At 44.1% G+C, this 21,348-nt stretch overlaps 1 protein-coding gene across 6 annotated transcripts in view; it reads right to left on the bottom strand.

Annotated features, from left to right (window-relative positions):
• The window catches only part of ARFGEF3 (ARFGEF family member 3), a 171,348-nt gene that overhangs the window by 31,502 nt on the left and 118,498 nt on the right, over window positions 1–21,348 (bottom strand). For all 6 annotated transcript variants that reach the window (XM_055535739.1, XM_055535742.1, XM_055535740.1 and 3 more), the window contains 10 exons: window positions 20,554–20,719; window positions 17,152–17,259; window positions 16,602–16,817; window positions 16,331–16,441; window positions 14,489–14,639; window positions 12,160–12,477; window positions 10,013–10,146; window positions 6,720–6,865; window positions 4,827–5,006; window positions 558–702 (listed from right to left, as the gene is read on the bottom strand). In XM_055535739.1, coding sequence (XP_055391714.1) covers window positions 558–702; window positions 4,827–5,006; window positions 6,720–6,865; window positions 10,013–10,146; window positions 12,160–12,477; window positions 14,489–14,639; window positions 16,331–16,441; window positions 16,602–16,817; window positions 17,152–17,259; window positions 20,554–20,719 — 1,675 coding nt within the window. The remainder of the gene's footprint in view (window positions 1–557; window positions 703–4,826; window positions 5,007–6,719; window positions 6,866–10,012; window positions 10,147–12,159; window positions 12,478–14,488; window positions 14,640–16,330; window positions 16,442–16,601; window positions 16,818–17,151; window positions 17,260–20,553; window positions 20,720–21,348) is intronic.

The following is a 21,348-nucleotide window of genomic DNA, read 5'->3' as shown; positions in this document are numbered from 1 at the left end:
ATCTCCCTAATTTGAATTCCTGTTATTTGGATATTTTCTGCTGCTTCCTAGATAGTGGATAACATTTTTCCCTTTTGGTTTTATGAATGAACTCAACACAGATATGTGTAAGTAAAATGACCTACGTCTCTCAGCCTTCTGTCTCCTCTGTCACTGAGAGCAGGGCCTGGTAACACTCAAGGTTCTCGACCTGCTGGCAGAACTCAGAGCTTGTGTTCCTGCTACACCATTTCCTGCTGATAAAACAGCAGAATGCCAGTCTTCCCTGTTCTCCAACTTCTTTCGATAGCATGAAGCTTGACATAAAGAGCTATTGCCCCATAGCCAAAATCAGCACTCCCATTCAACACAGAACTGGAAGCTACAGCCGGAGCCATCGGCCAAGTGTGGAAATAGAATGCATCCAAATCGGAAAGGAACATGGCCTCTTTTTGATGATGATATGATCTTATACAGACAAAGTCTTTAAGATTCCACCAAAAAACATAGAACTACAGCCATTAGAATGTAGAACTAATAAACAAGTTTCAGGATGCAAAATCAACACATGGCCTTACCCATGGAATAGTCGCCCACCAGGTACTCCTTCACCTCGGACTTGTTCCCACTGTGCACTGTTTCCAGGGCGCTGAACAGGGGCCTCCAGCCTGACTGGATCTGGGCGGAGCACACTTCAACCAGCTCCCCGATGGACGTGACAACCTGCAGAGGCAAAGGGGGTGGCAGTTGGCGCCTTTTCCTTCTAAGAAGCAGGCAAGTTTCTGGGAAGATAGATGTGCTTCCCGGTTCCCTATTTCTGGGTTAATTTTAGTGCAAGAGAAAAATCAAAACCTAGACAAACTCACTCAAAAGTCTTCTAAATAAGCAACCATACTGCATTAATTTGCATTTTACTAAGTGTCACTAAGCAACTTTTCACATGCTATTTGTAAATATTTTGCTGTTTTTGAAGTTAGGCTTTTGTCTTCTCATTACTGTCTTTTTATCATTGAGTTCTTCATGCATTCTAAATGTAAGCCCTTTCCAAGACACATGGTTTGCAAATTCTTTTTCACAGCTTTGGGCTTGTCTTTTTATTTTTAAATAGTCTCTTTAAACAAAAAATCATTTATTTTTTGGCTGTGCTGGTCTTTATTGTTGTGCATGGACTTTCTCTAGTTGTGGTGTGTGGGCTTCTCATTGCAGTGGCTTCCCTTTTTGCAGAACGTGGGCTTCAGTAGCGTGGCATGTGGGCTCAGCAGTCGTGGTTTTTGGGCTCTAGAGGACAGGCTCAATAGTTGCGGCATATGGGCCTAGCTGTTTCACGTAGCATGTGGGATCCTCCAGGGCCAGAGATCGAACCCATGTCCCCCAAATTGACAGACAGACTCCTCACCACTGAGCTACCAGGGAAGCCCCTAAATGGTGTCTTTTGAAGAACAAAAGTTTTACATTTTGATGAAGTCCAAATCATCAATTTTTCTTTTTACAGATCCTGTTGGTGTCATTTCTAAGGAATCTCTGCCTAACCCAAGGTGGTCTCCTGTGCTTTCTGTGGAAGCTTTTTATAGGCTTTGCACTTATTTAAGTCTATGACCCATTTTGAGTTATTTTTTCTGTATGGTAAATGAAAGGGTGTAAATTCATTTTTACTTCATATGTTCAAGCACCATTTGCTAAAGGAATATCCTGTCCCTCTATTGAACTGCAATGACATCTTTGTAAAAAATCTACCATAAATGTGAGTATTTATTTCTATACTTTCTATTCAGTTCCCCTGATCAATAAGTCTATCATGACACCAATATTCCATGGTGTAGATTCCTTAAGTTTTGAAACTGGGTAGTGTAAATTCCCCAGATTCACTGTTCTTTTTCAAATGTGTTTTCTGTATTCTAGATCCTTTGAACTTGCATATAAACTTCCCAATTTCTTCAAAAAAGTCTGCTGAGATTTTGATAGGAATTGTACTGAATCTATATATCAACTTGGGGAAATCTGCTATTTAAAAATACTGTCTTTCAAAAATAAATAAATAAATAAAAATACTGTCTTTCAATCCATGAATGTAGCATCTCTCATAATTTGTTTGAATATTCTTTTTTTTTCCTCAGCAATATTTTGTAGCTTTCAGCATACAGGTATTTAACATCTTTTGCTAAATTCCTAAATATTTTATTTGTGATGCTCTTGTAAAGGGAATTGTTCTCAATTTCAATTTTTGATAACTTACATCTTGGATATGGGAATGCAAGTGACTTTAATGTGTTGTTTTTATATCCAGTAACCTAAACTCACTATTAATTCTAGTAATTTAAAAAGTAAATTCCTTAGGATTTTCTATATATAAGACTATGTTGTCTATGAACTAAGACAATTTTGTTTTTCAAAAACTGGATGGCATTAATTTTTCAGTACAGTGAGTAAAATTTACAATGTTGAACAGAATTGGTAAAGGTGGAAATCTTTGCTTTGTTTCCAGTTATTGGGAAAAAGCATTCAGTCGACCATTGTGTGAAGTTTGATATTCGATTCTCAAATACTCCTTTCATCCAAGTAGTGAACTCCTTTCTATTCCTCATTTCTTGAAAGTTTTTCATGTAAAATGAGTGATGGATTTTGTAAAATGCTTTCTCTGTGTCTATTAAGATGACCATAGGGTTTTTAAATCTTTTATTCTACTAAAAAGATACTTGACTGATTTTTGAGCCGTTACACCAATCTTGCACTGATTCTTTCTTCTACCATCTCACATCTTGCTGGTAAGCCTATGTAGTGGATTTTTCATGTGCTGTCAACTCTAGAATTTGTATTCGCTTTGTTTCCATTTCTCTATGTAGATTCTCTATTTTTCAGACATTGTCATCTTTGAACATAATGCTTTGAACATACTTATAGTAGGTGCTCCAAAGTCTCTGCCCCCTAATTCAACATTCCAAGCCACAGCCAGGACACACTGAACAGAGCCCTCTTCCCATCACATGTGCTGAACTTCTTTGGCTAAATATTCTATAATTTCTACCATGAAGGCATCACTAGTAAGGGTCACCACCTCTTCTAGATCCTGTGTCTGTCTGTCTTCCCACCTCCAAATCAGAATTTTGGATCTATATAATCCTGGTTTTAGCTTAATACAACATCTGGTCTCACTCTAAGGCAGTTTCTATTGTCCGCCCTTCCCCCCTACCCCCGAGTATACATCATTGTTTCTTATTTCTTTGAATATCTCATACATTTTTGCTGAACACTGGACATTTTAGATATTATAGCAATGCTGGAGTCTGATTTATTCTTGAGGTGGTTTTTTTTTTATACTAAATTGCTCAGACTTATACTGTAGACCCTATCTCTGCTCTTCCTGTGGTGGGAGGCACCGGTATCTCTACTAAATTTCTTTATTTTTATTTTTCAGCCTGACTTCCTAGTGCTGTCTTCATGTCTGCATAGGTTAGTCATAAGCTGATGAAGTAGGCAGAGACTTCGCTCAAATATTTTGAGCCTTTAAGGAGACTGCCCTCTGCCAATCAGCTGGGGAGAATATTCAAAGTTCAGCCAGTTCATAACTCTCTCTGGTGTTTTGCTTTCTGACAGGATTTAGACAGTCTATCCTATATATGTCCATATTTCAGTCAGCTAGAGATGCATAAGGAATTTACCTTGTCCTTCTATGAAATCTCTGGTTTCCGGAATCTCGTGTTACGTTTGTTACTGGTTCACCATTGCAACCTTAGGCCAGCAACACTGTAGTATTCTATTGCTCATTTCCTACCAAATCTGTATTTTCTAGTGGACAAACCAGTAGTCTTCTTCAAACCAAGTCTGTCTCTTAAGCAGAAAGGCTGATTTTGCCAGTCAGCCTACATTGGTCAAATTCGTATTCTTATCAATAGCTTGTAAGTGATGACTTCCACCTTCACTAAGAAGGTCACAGGCTCCCACTGTCCTTAACCAAAGTTCTGGCAAGAACTATTTTTCAGCATAAACGCTACTCAATTTGTCATCTGCCTGTGGTCAATTTCAAGAGCCCTGCAATGGATGCCTTTGACAATTTTTTATTTTTGTAGACTAAATTTTTATGGAGAGGATTTGCTAACTTCTTTATGCCACCATAGCCAAAATCTCTCCTGTTCTAAATGATTGTTTAGAATTTTAATAAACACAGTTATTTTAAAGTCAGTCTCTGATAACAACAATATCTGGATCCCTGGTGGGGAGCTGGGGAGGGTGTATGTGTCTATTTTTATTGTTTGCTTTTCTTTCTGTATTCATGACATGTTATTTCCTAATGAGTCAATTATTTTTGACTGAAGGCAGACATTTAGCTTTACCTGATGGTCAGTTTGCTCATGGCCAATCCAGTCTCAGAGCTCCGCTTCTCTGGCTTCCCACTGTTACTTAGTTTTGGGCATCTTAATATTCCTTACTTTCTTGCCTGTGTGTCAGTATATTTAAAATAAAAAGCTTAGCCCTTATTTAACATTTTTAGTAGATTTCAGAGACAGAGGATCTGTATTCTTAGATCATCATCATAAGAAAGATACAAAGTCTCTAGTTTCTTCACCATTTGTCTTTCCGTAGAGGGCACGACAGTGGTTAAGAGTACAGTGTGGGTATGAGAGCACAGACTCGTATAGCCAGGGTGCCTCGTTCAAATCCAAGCTCCACCAATCACTAATCATATATCCTTAGCTAAACTGTTCAACCTCTTCTGGTCCCTGATTTCACACAGGCTTACAGTGCTTGAAAGATGAAATCTGCAGCGCTCACACAGCAGCCCTGCCGGTGTGCTCAGTGAGGGCTGGCAGGCTATGGCAAGGATGGCGGGGCCGCAACGGCGACCTGCTGACCTGGTCTTGGACGTCCTCGTCACACAACTCCAGCTGCATGATACGCTCGAACGGTCGGAAGAGAGCTTCGTTAAAGTGGAAATGAGGTGGCTCATTCCAGTCCGTGAGAACCTCCGTCAGTATGTCATGGATGAAGGAAACCGCCTTCTGAGACACGTGTCTTTCCTTATGGCAGGCAGCCTGCAAAATTCACAAGAGAGTCGAACACCCTCAGGACTTCGGGCAACTAAGAACCTGGTTCCTGAAGGTTTTCCTAACCCACCTTCCTGGAGGGAAGTGGAAGCAGCAACTCTGCTAAAGTAAAAGATTTCAAGGGTAAGTATCAGTGAACAGCACATTAAACTGCATTTTAAATAATTTAACCAACTGATCAGACACATCTTCAGTTTCACTTTGAAGTTTCTAGAAAATTAAGATTTTCTAATAACCAGGCTTCCCTGGTGGCTCAGACCATAAAGAGTCTGCCTGCAATGCAGGAGACTGGGGTTCAATCCCTGGGAAGATCCCCGGGAGGAGAACACAGCAACCCACTCCAGTATTCTTGCCTGGAGAATCCCATGGAGAGAGGAGTGTGGCAGGCTACAGTCCATAGGGTTGCAAAGAGGCACGACTGAGCGACTAACACACACGCAGTACAATAATTTCTTCTTCTTTTTCTTTTTCCCAGTAATGTGACATTTTTTGGGGGTAGTATAGAACACGCTGACTAAATACACTGGAACCTTGTCTGGAAACTGCCCATGGTATCCTTGCTAGCTGTGCTTCAAACATATGAAGATGAGATGAGACATTTTGTCCCTCGGGATGTGGGGTGACTGCGCCAATAATGAATTAATTGACTCACATCATTGTATCTGTGTCCTTTAGTAGTCCTCTCCCACACTGACCCTGGGCTTGGATGTGTGACTTGCTTTGTTTATACAATATTTGATATTATATAATAACAAGCATTATATAAGTAAAGGACTGAATAAATAATTCTGATTTGGAATTGCCCTCTTGCTTTCCTTTGGAATCCTAAGAATTCCACAAGAACAAGCCAGGGCTAGTTGGCTAGAGGAGAGACCAGATGAGCTACGGCATAGCTCTACCAGATTAAGTGCTAAAGGGCTATGCACTTTACCACTGTCAAACAGGGCAACAATTTCCCCATCAACTTAGAAGTAGCCAGTCATCATGTACTGAGATATTTAGATGGATATTTCAGTTCAGTTCAGTTGCTCAGTCGTGTCCGACTCTTTGCAACCCCATGAATCGCAGCACGCCAGGACTCCCTGTGCATCACCAACTCCCGGAGTTCACTCAAACCCACGCCTATCGAGTCGGTGATGCCATCCAGCCATCTCATCCTCTGTCGTCCCCTTTTCCTCCTGCCCCCAATCCCTCCCAGCATCAGAGTCTTTTCCAATGAGTCAACTGTTTGTATGAGGTGGCCAAAGTACTGGAGTTTTAGCTTTAGCATCTTAGATTACCATATAATTTATCATATAAACTGCTTTCCTTTGGAAAGTCAAAGAGGTCCTAGGAGTGTTAATTCAGTTGAGAAAACCAGGATGTATGGTTCCCCTATGTAGAGGGAATATATTTAGCTATTAGAAAAGGGAGCCCGGCAGGAACAAAAGACATTGTTATGTTCACGTACAAAAAAGAAGTGCCACTCAGGCTGGTAGCAAACCATGAAGAATAAGAAACTGGCTGTATGAGGTGCCCAGCTAAGTCACATAAGTATAAAGAAGGGTCAGAGTGAGACCAGGGCAGTGCCACCATTGGGTTGATAGGAGCCATAGGGTGTAATCAGAGAGCAATGATGCTTGTGACCAGGCAATGTGGCCACGGTGCCTTTGTCCCCACCCTGCCTGGAGTCCCTGGGCCTCCCACTTTCAGGGCGCTCACCTCCACCAGGTGTGGGGCCACGAGGCTCCAGCAGCGCATCACGTGGAGCAGGGGCCTCGATTTGCTCCGCACGATCCTTAGCATGGCGTCCCCGAGGCGGAACAGGTGGAGGGCACTTTTGCGGTCTTGGGTGGACTTCACTTCTCCTACAAGAAGGCAAGACCATAAAAGCCATCAATCCCAAACTCAGAAATGATTTGACCTGTCTAAGCATGGCTAGAGGATGAAAATCAAAGAGTCACACTTGATAAGTAGGATTATTTGGTACGAATTTGCCAAGATAGGAAAGGAGCCCGGATTCAAGAATGAATAGGAGTTCGGTCAACAAGGTCAGAGGCCACCCATCTGTTCACTACAGCGTCCCTAGTGCCTGTTGTGACAAGTGTGAACAATGCTTGTGATAAGGAAGAATGGTTAAGTATCAATAGTGGTTAAGTATCAATAGAAAGGTTAGGGCATTGGCTGCCCAGGCCCAAATCCTGGGTCCATCATTTAACAGTTGGGTTACCATAGACAGGAAGTTTACCTAATTCATGGTTTCTCATTGTAAAAGTGGGATAACGGTGCCTTCTCCTTAAAGTTACTTTAAGGATGAAATATGACCAATATTCAAAAGTACTCAGCACAGGCCTGGCACAGACTACCTGCCCTCCACTCTTAGCAACAGGGGCTGCAGTTATCGTCCCATCGTTCACAGCCACTGTCCACTTTGTCAGCCCTTAACAGCACCTCTGAAGCCCCTGCCAAGCAGGTCAGGCCCCTTTGCTATCCAGTAACACGTGATCTAACCTGCTTTGTCTTGCTTCCGTACAATCCTTGCTTGCTCTGATTTCTTGCTACTACTTTGCCACCTTAGTCTTCTTCACTCTTCTTGCTAATGTCCTCTTGCTCCTCCCACAATGCCCACAAAATGCTGATCACAATCAGCCTCTACCAACCAGAATGTGCCTTTCTAATTAGCCTGGCCATATCAAAGAAATTTCAAAATGACAGTAACAAAAATCACTGACATTTACTGAATGTTTACCCTGCATGAGACATTGTGTTGGTTCTTTGTGTCTTTAATCACTTTTATTGAAGTATAGTTAATTTATAATGCATTAATTTCTACTGTCAGTTCAGTTAAGTTCAGTTGCTCAGTCGTGTCCAACTCTTTGCGACCCCATGAATCGCAGCACACCAGGACTCCCTGTGCATCACCAACTCCCGGAGTTCACTCAAACCCAAGTCCATCGAGTCGGTGATGCCATCCAGCCATCTCATCCTCTGTCGTCCCCTTCTCCTCCTGCCCCCAATCCTCCCAGCATCAGAGTCTTTTCCAATGAGTCAACTCTTCACATGAGGTGGCCAAAGTACTGGAGTTTCAGCTTGGCATCATTCCTTCCAAAGAACACCCAAGACCTATCTCCTTCAGAATGGACTGGTTGGATCTCCTTGCAGTCCAAGGGACTCTCAAGAGTCTTCTCCAACACCTCAGTTCAAAAGCGTCAATTCTTCGGCGCTCAGCCTTCTTCACAGTCCAACTCTCACATCCATACATGACCACAGGAAAAACCATAGCCTTGACTAGACGGACCTTTGTTGGCAAAGTAATGTCTCTGCTTTTGAATATGCTATCTAGGTTGGTCATAACTTTCCTTCCAAGGAGTAAGCGTCTTTTAATTTCATGGCTGCAATCACCATCCATATACACCATAACCACCATATATATATATATATATATATACATATGTATACTTTTAAAATATTATTTTCCAATACAGTTTATCACAGGATATTGAATATAGTTCCCTATGCTATAGGACTTTGTTGCTTATATAATAGTTTGCATCTGCTAACCCCAAACTCCCCGTCCATCTCTCCTGCACCTCTCTTCCCCCTTGGCAACCACAAGTCTGTTCTCTGTCTGTGATCACTTTAATTTTAAAAGCAAACCTTAAGAAGTAAATGCAACTATTGCTACATACAGATTAGAAAACTGAGGATCAGAAAGGTGAACTGACTTGCCTAAATGGTGAAGGCAGCATTTTAACTTGGATCTGATTGATTTGAAAGTCAACGCTTCCTCCTCCCAGGTCTGCTGCTGCTTCTTGCCCCTCACAGCTCTCTTTTTTTTTGTAAGCTCAGAGTCTGCTGATTTCTCCATGCAAAATACTTTGAAGGTTGCCCCTGGGCTCAGAGATTCTCTGGCAGTTGGCTGGGTCTGGAAAGTTGGCTTTATATAGCTAAGGTTTTAAAGTCTATTAAAAACTCACAGGAAAGCACTGTGGTTCTCAAATTAGAATCTGCAGTAAGAGTCAAAATTCCTAATGGTGGAAAGGACCTCAGAGGCTGTGCCCTTCAACCTGCCACCACAGTGTGATCCTGGCACACGGCTCTGTGCCTCTGCCTGAATTTCTGGGAACAAGGTACTCAGTGTTAACAGCACAACAACCTGGCTGTCGATGGACAGTGCGTTTGTGAGCAAAACCCACCACTCACTTGGGACCTACTCATGGGCGATTCAATACAACTCTACCCACTCTCCCACATGTTGGCCTTCAAGAGGGTGTTCACCTGGTAACATCCATAAAGACTGTGATTCTGTTGTTATTTAGTCTCTAAGTCGTGTCCTGACTCTCTGCGACCCAATGGACTGTAGCCCGCCAGGTTCCTCTGTCATGGGATTTCCCAGGCAAGAATACTGGGGTGGTCGCCATTTCCTACTCCAAGGGATCTTCCCGACTCAGAGATCGAAACCGCATCTCCTGCTTGGCACGTGGAGTCTTTACCACTGAGCCACCTGGGAAGCCCAGTGATTCTGACCCACCATTAAAGCGACATGCCCCTGGGGCAGTTTTTCTAAGAGCGGCCTGAGGCTTTTGTTGAGTGTTCCATTTTTCTCTCCCAGGCCTTTCTGGAATTAGAAGCTGCTTCTGCAAGTTGGCTGGACTAAGGCAGGTGTGTGCTTTGTGATACGGAGAAAAGTTCCTACCTGCATGTGAAGCTATCTACACCGAGTTACCACACCATTTCTACATCACAAGCAAAACTTAGCAGAACAATAGTGACAATACCTGAAACTATGGTGGCAGCAACATTTCCATTCACAACGGATAATAACCAACCCCCTACCAGCACCACCCACGCAGATCATGTCTCAACTCTACATGACAACTCTGCTCTTGAACTTAGCCAGGGTGACCGTGTATGAAAGGAATGGGGGTTCAAGTCTTCAGGCAGGCTGTTGGCATCAGAGATCTGGGTTGTTTGCTGCTAGCTTCATGGCACAGTTTCCCCAGGGAAAGAATTACCTGGCATCGCCAGCGAGTAATCAACTGTTTCCGTAACAGAATGGAAAAGCTGGGACTGCGATGCTTTCTTCAGCTGGTAAAGAAAACCTCCCAGAGCCATGAGGTTCAGTTTATCTGTAGCATCTTCAAAGAGCCTGGATGAAAGAAAAAGACTTGTTACTTAGAAACAATTCAGCAAAGTCTTTATGCAGAATGATTATGGTAATTTTCTTAAATGTGATTAATGAAAATGTTGTGTAAACACTATAAAGAAATGTATGGTATTGTATCTATTATTACTGAGTACAAGTCTGCTCTAAGTACAAGATTTTAATCTGAGGGGCACAGACCATCCTAAAAAAAAAAAAATCTTTGTAGCCCCATGGCATAGCTGAGATGAGCACTCATTAAATGTTTGGCAAGAAGTTGAAAGATGGCAAAGCATCACTCACAGAGGCTGAGCAACTGGGAATGGAATCCTCACAATTAACTTCGATTTCATAAACTATAGTAAAGAAAATCCCAGTAAATTAATCAAGGCTTTTGTTGGGCTTCAACTGATGAGTATAATGTTGGACTTGGCCCAGAGGAGGATTCAGAAGCAGGGTCAAGTTGATCTGCACGCCCCCTGGGGCAGGAAATGACCTTCTTACTCCTCTGACTCATATACCCAGAGCCTTGGACATGGTAACGCTCAAGCATCTACTGCAATAATGAATATTCCCTAACATGATGGACCTTGCAGTTTCTTGTTTTCCTCTCTGTTGGGCACAGACGTTTCTAGAAGGAGTTAGGGAGAAGGAAGGGAATGCAGGCAGCAGGGCTCACAGGAGGATCCAGAGGCTCACTGGACCTCGGAATGATGGACCAAACACCAGTTTATGTGGCACTTGAGGAATGAAGTGAGTCAGCCTCCCTCTGCTCTGGGGTCAACCCGATGCCCGACCTCCAAATCCATGATGACACCAGACGGGCAAGCAGCCCTGTGGGGTGCCATGTGCTATGAAAGGGAGTGTCTCCAACAGAAGTTGAATAACAAGGCCCTGAAGAGGTGACATGAGGCATATGGTTTTAAGATGGGAATCGGTGGATTAATCATTTGTAAATTATTGAAACAAATACATCTTTCTTGTGGTTTGAAATTTCAATACCATTTGGTTTCTAGATCTCATTAGTCATTTCTTCTTCTTCTTTCCTAGTGGGAAGAATATTACATCCCACCTGACACCTGTATACCACTTTCCAGATTCCAAAACACTTTCAAAGCCACCTTAATGGTTCAACAGGAAAAAGGGATTATTGTCCTGAGTTAGTGGATGAAGAAACTGAGTCTCAGTGCAACTATTTACACAGACATGACTATCCAGTTGGATGATAATCAAAGCCAGGAACGAATTCGGGTTTCTGAGCCCAGCCAGCAACTCTCTTCCTACATCTCTCTGCACTCCCGTGTGAGCCTCACTGCACCTGTACTGGGTGGTCTGGGGCACAACTACCAAGCATGGGGAGTGGAGTGGGGTGGTCCCCAGGTGAAGGTGACCAAAGCACTCTCCACATCAAGAAGGGCCACTAAACAGCTGGAATGACTGCTGATTTCTCCCTCTTCACCTTAATGTGGTTGCTGGGCGTCAATTTAGAATAGATCATACTCTTGGGTGTAGGATTTTAAAATATTACCATCAAAAATAGTGAACATTTACTATTTGCCACGCTCTGTTCTAACTGCTTCAAACTTATTAATTGAACCTTATGGTTACCCTATGAGTTACTTTATGACTATATTTTGCTATGAGAAATCAGGGCCCAGGGAGAGGAAGCTGCCTGTGGACACAGAGTAAGTGCAGAACCTTTGCCCTGGGTAGCCTGCCCTCCGCTCAAAAGCCTCCAGCCATCATCACTAGACAAGAGTTCATACTGAATGTGTGGTACGGGAGACAGAGGTGGGCTTGAAAAAAATTACAAGAGGCTTCCATGACCAGCTAACAAAGCAAGTTGTCCTGGGAATGATTTTGTGAGCAGAAGAGGATGCAGTGTGGTCAGCAGGGGAAGGGTGCTCTGGGGGGCAGGGGGAGAGAAGGGGAAGGGGAGGAGGAGGGGCGCAGGGAAGGGGGAGCGGAGGGGCCTTCCATTCCTCGCACCGCCCCGGGTGTGCTGGGAGTGGCACGCACCTGTCAGCCTGCGTGGACAGCGTGAGCACCACCTTGGCGGCACTACTGCCCGTCACGAGGCTGCCCCCACGAAAGTCAGAGGCCCGGCCTCGGCTGCCTTCTCGGACGAGCTCCTGGATGGACAGTGGCTGGATGATGGGGGCCGCGCTCAGGGAGCTCTCCTGCTCCAGGCTCTGCTCCTGGGGCGAGCCCTCACTCGCCGGGTCCCCAAGGAGTCCGCCTTTGGGGGCCTTCTGGGGCTGGCTGATGGTCAGTGGGGGCTGAGAGGTGCCATCGCTGAAGTGGGTGTGTTCCAAGGTGCCCACATACTCGCACACCCTGCAGAGAGTCACACATAAGCAGCTGCTGAGTTGCAGCCAGCCATGCCAGCATGGTCAACCCCACAAGGAGATACGGAGGAGCTGGGCCAGCCTCACGGCCCTCCTGAATTGCTGCCCTCCTCCAGTGAGCGCTGCGTTCTTCCCCCCTCCCTGCTCCCTCTCTCCTCACAATATACATTTATTTTGAGTTGGACCACACAGACTGGAGGTGGAGGTGGGAGTTGGGGGGATTCCTCCAGGAAAGTATGGGAACAAAACTCTGTTCATCTCAGTCTGTTCTGTCCAGACACTGGCTTATCAGGACTTTGGCTATTTGAATGCATTTTCCCAAAGGGTCCTTGTCCCTCTCTGTCTTGTGCTCTAGTCAGGATTTGGGAAACATCTCCTTTCTCTGAGATCCCAGAATGAATATGCATATGGTGGACTGGCTCTCTGGCCACAGTGGGCCCTCATTTTAGGGATTCCGCCCAGCTTTGTCCCACTGGGTCTGGACAGCTCCACATAACCCCCAATGGAGCGGAGTAGTCACCTGATCACAGTCAACTCAGAGAAAAGACACAACGTAGTACAATCTTCAGCTTCCAAACGAACTGTTCCCCGACAGGACCTGGGACTGGAGACTCCTCATCCCAGGATAAGTCCAGCTACTAGAAAAAACTATGTTGGATAATCTACTCTGATATTCCATAAGCGGGCCAGTTTTTTGATCCAAATAAATCGCTTGGGTACAAGTTAAATCTTTTCTCTGTTTGCTTGTGAGAGCAATGGAGAATATGTGGTCACCAGCCCCCACGGTAGAACCCACTGTGCTCCACACCAATTCATCATGGCCCTTTCACACGCTCCTTTCCACAAAAGCCTCTTGTGGGCTTTTCAACCCTAGAAGGATCTTTGAAAGTTGACCAAACTCACTCAAGCCTGGATTTTCCTTGAGGACGATAAACAGAACCTAGGTTAGGCCACTGCCCAAGGCAAGATCAGGATACCTGAGCCTGGCTGTGGGGCTGTCATCCTGCTATTGAGCGCCCCTCTGCTGCTTGGCCAGAACTGAGCTTGGAGACGGCAGGTATATGCTGAGGAGAAGGGTAGGAAGGCGGGCAGCCGCCCTGTGCCTGCTGCTGGGGGACGGTGGTCCTTCCTTTGTCTCAGGTCTGGCTGATTGCCAGTGCTGGGGGAGGAAGGATTTTCTTCTTGGTCGTGGGAGGACTGTAGCGCTCTTCCTTTGCTTTTATTTTACAGGTGTTGTGGGAGGTTCTTTTATTTTGATACTACAAAGCTAAGAGCCAAATTTTTGGCCAATTTTAGCACAAAAGGCTACTCCATTTTTTTCTTTGTCTAGCTAAATTAAAAGTTGTATTTATTATGTATCCATGTAATTTATCAAGTCCTTTCAATAAAGATATTACTAAACATACAGGAATGTTATGTTACTGACACATGATCAGCTTTTAGATATGCCTTATTCACCTAACTTACGTGGTCTTTTACCAGACTCTGTTTAAGAATCAGTTTTTCTTCCCTGGGACAACATATCTGCCTCTCAGACAATGTCAAGTGATAATTCACTGTTTTCTAAATTCAGTTCTGTCACTGTGTTCTTCAACATATATATTCAGTTAGGCCCTTATTCCCTTTTCTCTTTTTAATCTCTCACTTAGCGTTTATCCAAACTCTGTGACTTACTGTAATCTACAGGGCATTCCCTGGTGGCTCAGTGGTAAAGAGTCTGCCTGCCAATGCGTGAGACATGGGTTTGATCCTTGGGTCAGGAAGATCCCCTGGAGGAAGGCATGGCAACCAATACTGTATTCTTGCCTGGGAAATCCCATGGACAGAGTAGCCTGCTGGGCTACAGTCCATGGGGTTGCAAAGAGTCGAACATGACTTAGTGACTGAGCACCACTGAAGTGCTGGCAGGCATGGAAGTCTACTTCTTCCGTACAGCACCTCCTCCCCACCTTCATGGCAAGCAGGGACCAGGCCTGCAGGGCGGGGATCCCATTGCGCACCTGAACACATGTGGCCAGCAGTCGGGGTTGTGGCTGCCCATCTCCAGGCCGACACTGAGGATGGCGTCCATGCACAGGACGTGGGCTGTGTGCAGCCACACCCCCTGCAGCTTCCCGATCTGCTCCAGCTTCTGCTCCACTTTTAGTTTCACTGCACCAGAAAGACATTCATTACAGTACCGTCCAAGTAAGGGAGACAGAAGGGGAGTGAGAATGGAGGGAAAGGAGAGAACGTGTGCTTGTGCAAGGGCAACAGGAAACTGGAGATGTCACTAGAGGTCACTGGCACTGAAATCTTCAGTGACACGTCCCCGAGGCTCATCATGCAAACTACCCAGCCCACAGGCCCACAGGCACTGGTGACACCAGCTCTGCGGTTTCAGAAGTGGATGGATTCAAGCTGGGACCTGGGTCAGTCACAGCAGCGAGGATGGGCTTTGAGTGCCAATCCCAGCTAAAGCCGTCTGTGCCCAGACCCATCCTCTGGCCCTGTGTACTCATACTGAAAATAAGAAAGAATTCCTGGCAGTCAGCAAGTCCTCTCTGAGGTTTATTTATTGTTAGGTGTTCACAATGATGATCATCTAAAACAACATGCTTGTACACTCTGAGTACCATGATGACTGCTTTATAACTGAAAATGCCCATATTTTACTCCCAGAGTTTACATTTATACTTGGGATCTTCAAATAATACTTTAAAAATTGTAGATAATGTGTGAGAAAGGATGTAGAAGGTGACCGAAAAAGTCAATTATGCAAAATGCAAAGGCAGGGACAAATGAGAGCATCCTCCATGAACCAAGCTGTCCAGTCATTGGAAGATGGGTCTGGTGGGATAATCGAGTCCAGAACCCAGAAACACAGCACGCTCACTTCATAGGAAGCCAAACCATGCTCCTACTGTAAGGGGCAAACTGATTTTTAATAAAGCATCATTTGTCTCCTGGATGTGATACTGATTTAATTTTTTTGTCTATAATTCAAGTATTAGCTCTGGTTTAATAGTTTTTGGAGATCTTTAAGTGCTTTTATGTAACTTATAGTTGTACATTTTTAGTGCAAGTGTGATACTCTTTTGCTGTTAACAGTGGGGATATGTGAGAGTTGGTCTGCTTTCACATGGGTCTCTATTACTCAAGTTCGAGGAACACCAACCTAACCTGTATTTTCTCAGCTAAAAAGATGCCAACTCTTTCTGTGACTACTTATTTTCTGTACCTGATACACTGTTAGCACAAGTCGGCCCAAGCTCCCAATTTTTCCTTGTTTGCTGCCTGCCATTCGTCTTCCATTGCTATGAGAAAGGCTATTCTCTTATCTAGATAACCATTTGCTTCATCGATGAACTGATTTTATCAAGTTAAAAATCAACTCTTTCCTGAGTTCACAAAGCTCGGGTTTTCTCCAACGAGAGCAAAGTCTTCCTGAGCCTCCTCTCGGGATTCCTCCATCAGTGTGATCCCCGCTTCAGAACACAGGCTCTTCTGCTCTCCCCCTGTAGCCTGAAGGGTCCTCAAACGTGCACCCCTAGGAAGTCCCAAAGCCAGTGGTCAGAGAACACCAGAGGTGTGAAGAGCTGAGTCAAGGAGCCTCTGGCTAGCAGCCACATGCACTTTCTGAGTCACCAGGGGCCAGTATATCTCTTATCTTCACAGGGATCTACTGAGCATCTGGAGGATCAGCCCATAAAACAGACTTAAGTCTGCGGTTGGGCAGGGTCTCATCATCAGTGTGTATACAATGTGCCGTGTATCACACATGCAACAGGGAGGAATGTGTCTGCTTGTGTGTGCAGACCTCACATGAGGTTCCAGGTGGATTCTGGCCTTTCTGTCGCTACCTTGTGCTATGGCATCACTGGGTTCCTGGGTTTCCTTTTCCTCTTTCTCCTCCTGGACACAGGAGGCCGCTGCCATCTGGGCGAGGGCTGAAGCACAGTTGGCTGCAACTCCTTTAGAGAAAACAAACAAATCACCCTTTAACTGAGTTTATTCTCTAGCCGTTCATCTGGCAAAACTACTTCTAAAAGACTTGTCCACCAGGGCCACTCATAACGCATTCCTCAGGGACACCCCTTGGGCCACAGGTCAGGAATACTCTACCTGCCTTACCTAGAGCGCAGCTCAGACGCGCAGCTTTCCGCAGCCCATCGAGGCTCATGCAGATAGCATCGCGTTCTTTTTGGTTCTGCTCTTTGATGCCTTCAGCTCCCAAGATGAAGGCCAGCCCTTTGGAGCTGCCGGCCATTCGGCCCGTCAGGGGGGTTGATAAAGTGTCGATCAAGTTCTTCCAGCAGCCAATCAGAATATAGCGAGCAAATGCCACACCTAGAATGTGAAGGGGCGTGGGTTACCTTCCAGAGGCAAAAATGACCTGGTGATGAATGGCATGGGATTCTCTGGCCATCCCATTAGCATTACTGAGGTGTATGCAATTTTACTACAGGAAGTACAATGGAATGGATATCAGACTGTGTTTCAGTTTATGCTTATACATAATGAATGTGGCATCAGCAGCTGGGGGATGCCAGTAACTTCTATCAAGTATTTTCCTGCCAAGACAAAAATCTTAATTCATTTATGTCAGCACAAAAAGCGGCTGCATAATAACTTAATAGACGATAACACACATGATGCATATTCATAAACCCATATTCACTACCTGCCACCGTGGAGTCATCAATTCTCCTGCCCTGGGTGAAAGGAGACTCCATTGAAGCTGAGGCCATCAGCTGCCCTCCAATCGCACTGCTCTCTAAGCCATCGATATCTGTCAAGGAAAAAGGGCAAGGTGTTTCCCCCACTTTTTAAAGAACACTGTAGTCAAAAACAGCTACCACAACATTCATTTTCCCCCCCAATGAATAGCCAAGGGATCCATTATGTACCAAGTGTATAACAACCTGTTATCAGAATGTTAAAAATTTTTGTTTTATCCATTCAGTACAGTTTTCTTTCATTGCTAGAGCTTTCTTCTGTTAGACTAATGCATATTTTTTCTTTGAAAAAATAAATTCTGCTATCTCTGTTATTAGAAAATCTATTGATTTAGAATATTTTGACCTTTGAATACTCCCTTTTATTCCAAACCAAGGCATTATTCCCACATTTTATATGTACCAGGTTACTCCAACATGGATCTTTCAGTACTTCCTCATAAGAATTAAGAGGAGGATAAGTCTCTTTGGTAAGATTATCATATAACCTGATTGGAAAGCACCCACCACAAGGGAAGCCCAAGAATACTGGAGGGGATAGCCTATCCCTTCTCCAGAGGATCTTCCCAACCCAGGAATCGAACCGGGGCCTCCTGCATTGCAGCTGGATTCTTTACCAACTGAGCTATTAGAGAAGCCCTTGGAAAGCACAGTACCTTACTAACAACACTGTACCATTTTCAAAGTATTTTCACTTAACATTTTTTTTATTAGACCTTCCCAACAACTCCAAGTAGGCAGGCAGGGTAGGTATTATTTTTCCTATTGATATTTCACAAAGGAGGAAATAAGTTTCCAAAATAAGAAAACTGCCCAAGGTCATGAACCTGGCAAAGGAAGAAATCGGACTTAGTATTCATATTCTTCATACAGTGTTATGCGTCAGTTATATCTCAGTAAAACTGGATGGGGGAAGGCAGTGAGAAATATCTGACCACTATAGAAAGAACAGACTAGTTTCACTGAATTAATTTGACTGATGGTCAAATGGTCTAATGACATCCCAGAAACTGCCATGTAACACAGTTTTGTTTCCTACGTGCTAGGTAATGAACTGATGAATTCAGGTAACACAAAGCTTATCCAAATGCTAAAATCCCCAGGTGTACAGAACACTCTAACACGACATGACATAAGGGATGGCCGCAGGTAGTACAGCGTTGATCACCAGATTGCTGCTATTGCTTTTCCTTGCACAAAACGAAAAGACCAGATGGACGTTTCTAAGCTCTAGGTTAACTGCTGCTAAATTCACTTGTCACTTCATACTTGAAATCTGTTCCAAAGAATCACAGAATCTAAATCTGTATAATTCTTATGAAAAGCTTCTGATTTTCTATCACTAATCTAAAGCTAGATAACTTTTCTATGGATGAAGCAATTGAACTTATTGTTCCACTATAAAAGACACAGCTGATTAACAGTGATGACCAATGAAAATGGCTCCTGTGAATAGCCTGGTATTTGATCATTTTTACATCTACTAAATGACTCCTTGTACTAAGGTTCAGGGAAGAAATTCAGAGATTAATTTTGGCAGAAAGGATGGTATTTGAAAATTAAGACTGGCAGGTTTAGGATCCTTATCTAAATTCCAAGGCACGTAGAAGCTCTGGGCAGGACTGTAATCTCAGTCTGAAGGTAGTTTGTGCAGTCTGATGGAAAACAAACATTCCTTACAGGCAGACTGACTAAATGTCTCATAAATGTCTTCATAAATATGAATTCCTATTTTTCAAATTGATGTAAATATTATAATTAATAAAATAAATGGTGTCTGTGTAGGGCCGTGCTCTACTTATACCATCAGGGGAAGCCATGAGACGGTCACTCAGATCAGGAATCAATCTAGGAACTCAGATCAAATATAGGACGAGCCTGGAGATCTAATTTATTAAGGTTCCTGATAACCAGTCCAAACTTTTGAGCAACCCCTGATCTTGATCTGACATTGTGGTTATACCATGTAAAGCCATGAATGGCTGCTTTTGCCAAAATGTTGCCTTATGACCACATCCCATACTGCTTCCAAAAATCTCTAATAGAAATGAAAACTCTGGATGCTAAAGACATAGATTCTGGGCAACTATCTTGCATTCTTTTTTTATATAATATTTTTGTAACTTTTAATTTCAAATTTCAGAAGTTACAAGAATAGTACAAGGAACTCTCCTTGAGTGTATGTATTAAGTATGAGACACATTATTGATATATGAATTATTGATGTGACATCACACACACATACATATCACAGATCCACCAGTTACATTCACCTTGCCCCATTTATTCCACAATTCTCTGTGTGTGTATCTGTATTGCTTCTTAACCAATTTAGAATAAGTGGAAACATCCAGTCCTTTTACCCATAAATACAGTATCATTTAAGAAACCTAACACTAATAAAATTTTATTATGTAGTTCAAATCCATATTCAACTTTAATCAACTGCCCCTTCATGGTTTTTAAGAAAAATTTATTGGAGTATAGTTGATTCATAATGCTGTGTTAGTTTCTGCTGTACAGCAAACTCTTATACATATAGCCACTCTTTTTTAGATTCATTTCCCATATATGCCATTACAGAGTATTGAGTAGAGTTCCCTGTGCTATACACAGGTCCTTATTAGTTACCTATTTTATATATAGTAGTGTGTACACATCAATCCAATCTTCCAGTTTATCTCTTCCTGCATTATTTTTAACTCTGGTACAGGTGGGAAGGTAAGGAAGGACCTCTGATATAGACAAGAAATGGGGATGGAGCCAAGTTTAAAATCAATCATTTACATTGCTGGCAAACTCCCAGGAGCACTGAATGATACAGGGTATCTATTGTGAGAGAGTCCAGGAATAACTCGGGGCTTTGCGCCCAGACAGTACTTCATATCCCCAGAAAAGGTCTATGGTTTTGTCCCAATGGACATGGATGCTAAGTAATTCATAATCTAGGCTTCCCTGGTGGTTCAGACGGTAAAGGATCTGCCTGCAATGCAGGAGACCTGGGTTAGATCCCTGGGTTGGGAAGATCCCCTAGAGAAGGGAATGGTGACCCACTCCAGTATTCTGGCCTGGAGAATTCCATGGACAAAGAAGTCCGGCGGGCTACAGACCATTGGGTCGCAAAGAGTTGGACACAACTGAAGGGACTTTCACTTTTAGTTGCTAATCTAATGGGGCACAGTGAGTCTGCAGAGTCCCACACGGAAGGACAGAAAGCTGTTGTGAGGTGAATTCATGACACTTCCTGGGAACTGTCACCAATGGCCAGGGAGGCTTTGTGGGTGCTGTTTCAAAGCCTGAGCCCTCCCACCCCTGAGTGCCATGGAGCCCTGCAAGGAGCCACTGACCCGTCAGCATGGTGATGAGGGGGAGGCTGTTGTCTTCAGGGCTGCCCCAGTAGCCGGCTTCTCCGAGCATGTTTCTGTCAAGAACCTGGTGGTAAAGTTCCTCAATCCAGGCCTGGGAGAAGACCATCAGCACCCCGCTGGTCTGGACCTGCTTCATGAACTCTTTCTGCAGAGAAGATCACAGGAGAAAATGACTAGATACCACCCCCTGCAAACAACAGGCTCCCACGTCCCTGGAGTCACTGAGTCACTGCTTACAGGAAAAACACGACTCTGCTGACTGGGCTCAGGAGGTCGGGAGGGAAGCGGAAACTGCGGTGGAAAGGTCACAGACTTCATGAAGGTCCTTTCACTTGCGTGATCCTTTAAAGAAACCTACAGAAGGAGTGGGCTTCCCTGGCGGCTCAGTGGTGAAGAATCCTCCTGCCAACGCAGGAGATGTGGGTTCGATCCCTGAATGGGGAAGATCCCCTGGAGAAGGAAATGGCAACCTGCTTCCCGTATTCTTGCCTGGGGAAATCCCATGGACAGAGGAGCCTGGTGGCTACAGCCCATAGGATTGCAAAGAGTAGGACATGACTGACCGACTAAACAACAATAGAAGCAGTAGAGATACCGCACTTGATATTTTTACTCTCTGACGTGTGGGAGGATTAGAAGCTGCACAGAGATGTTTCAAAGCACCTCCTTCTCACTGCCCGGTCAGCACCAGAGGTGGCCTGTGCCCCCTGAAGGACATACATGTCTCAAGAGATACCTGATTGACACTCATACAGCCACCACTCACCCTCCAAA

The sequence above is a fragment of the Bubalus kerabau genome, chromosome 9 (assembly GCF_029407905.1).
Source record: "Bubalus kerabau isolate K-KA32 ecotype Philippines breed swamp buffalo chromosome 9, PCC_UOA_SB_1v2, whole genome shotgun sequence".
Taxonomy (NCBI): Eukaryota; Metazoa; Chordata; class Mammalia; order Artiodactyla; family Bovidae; genus Bubalus; species Bubalus kerabau.
The sequence above is the reverse complement of the archived record's forward strand: the minus strand, read 5'-3'. Positions and strand labels throughout refer to the sequence as shown.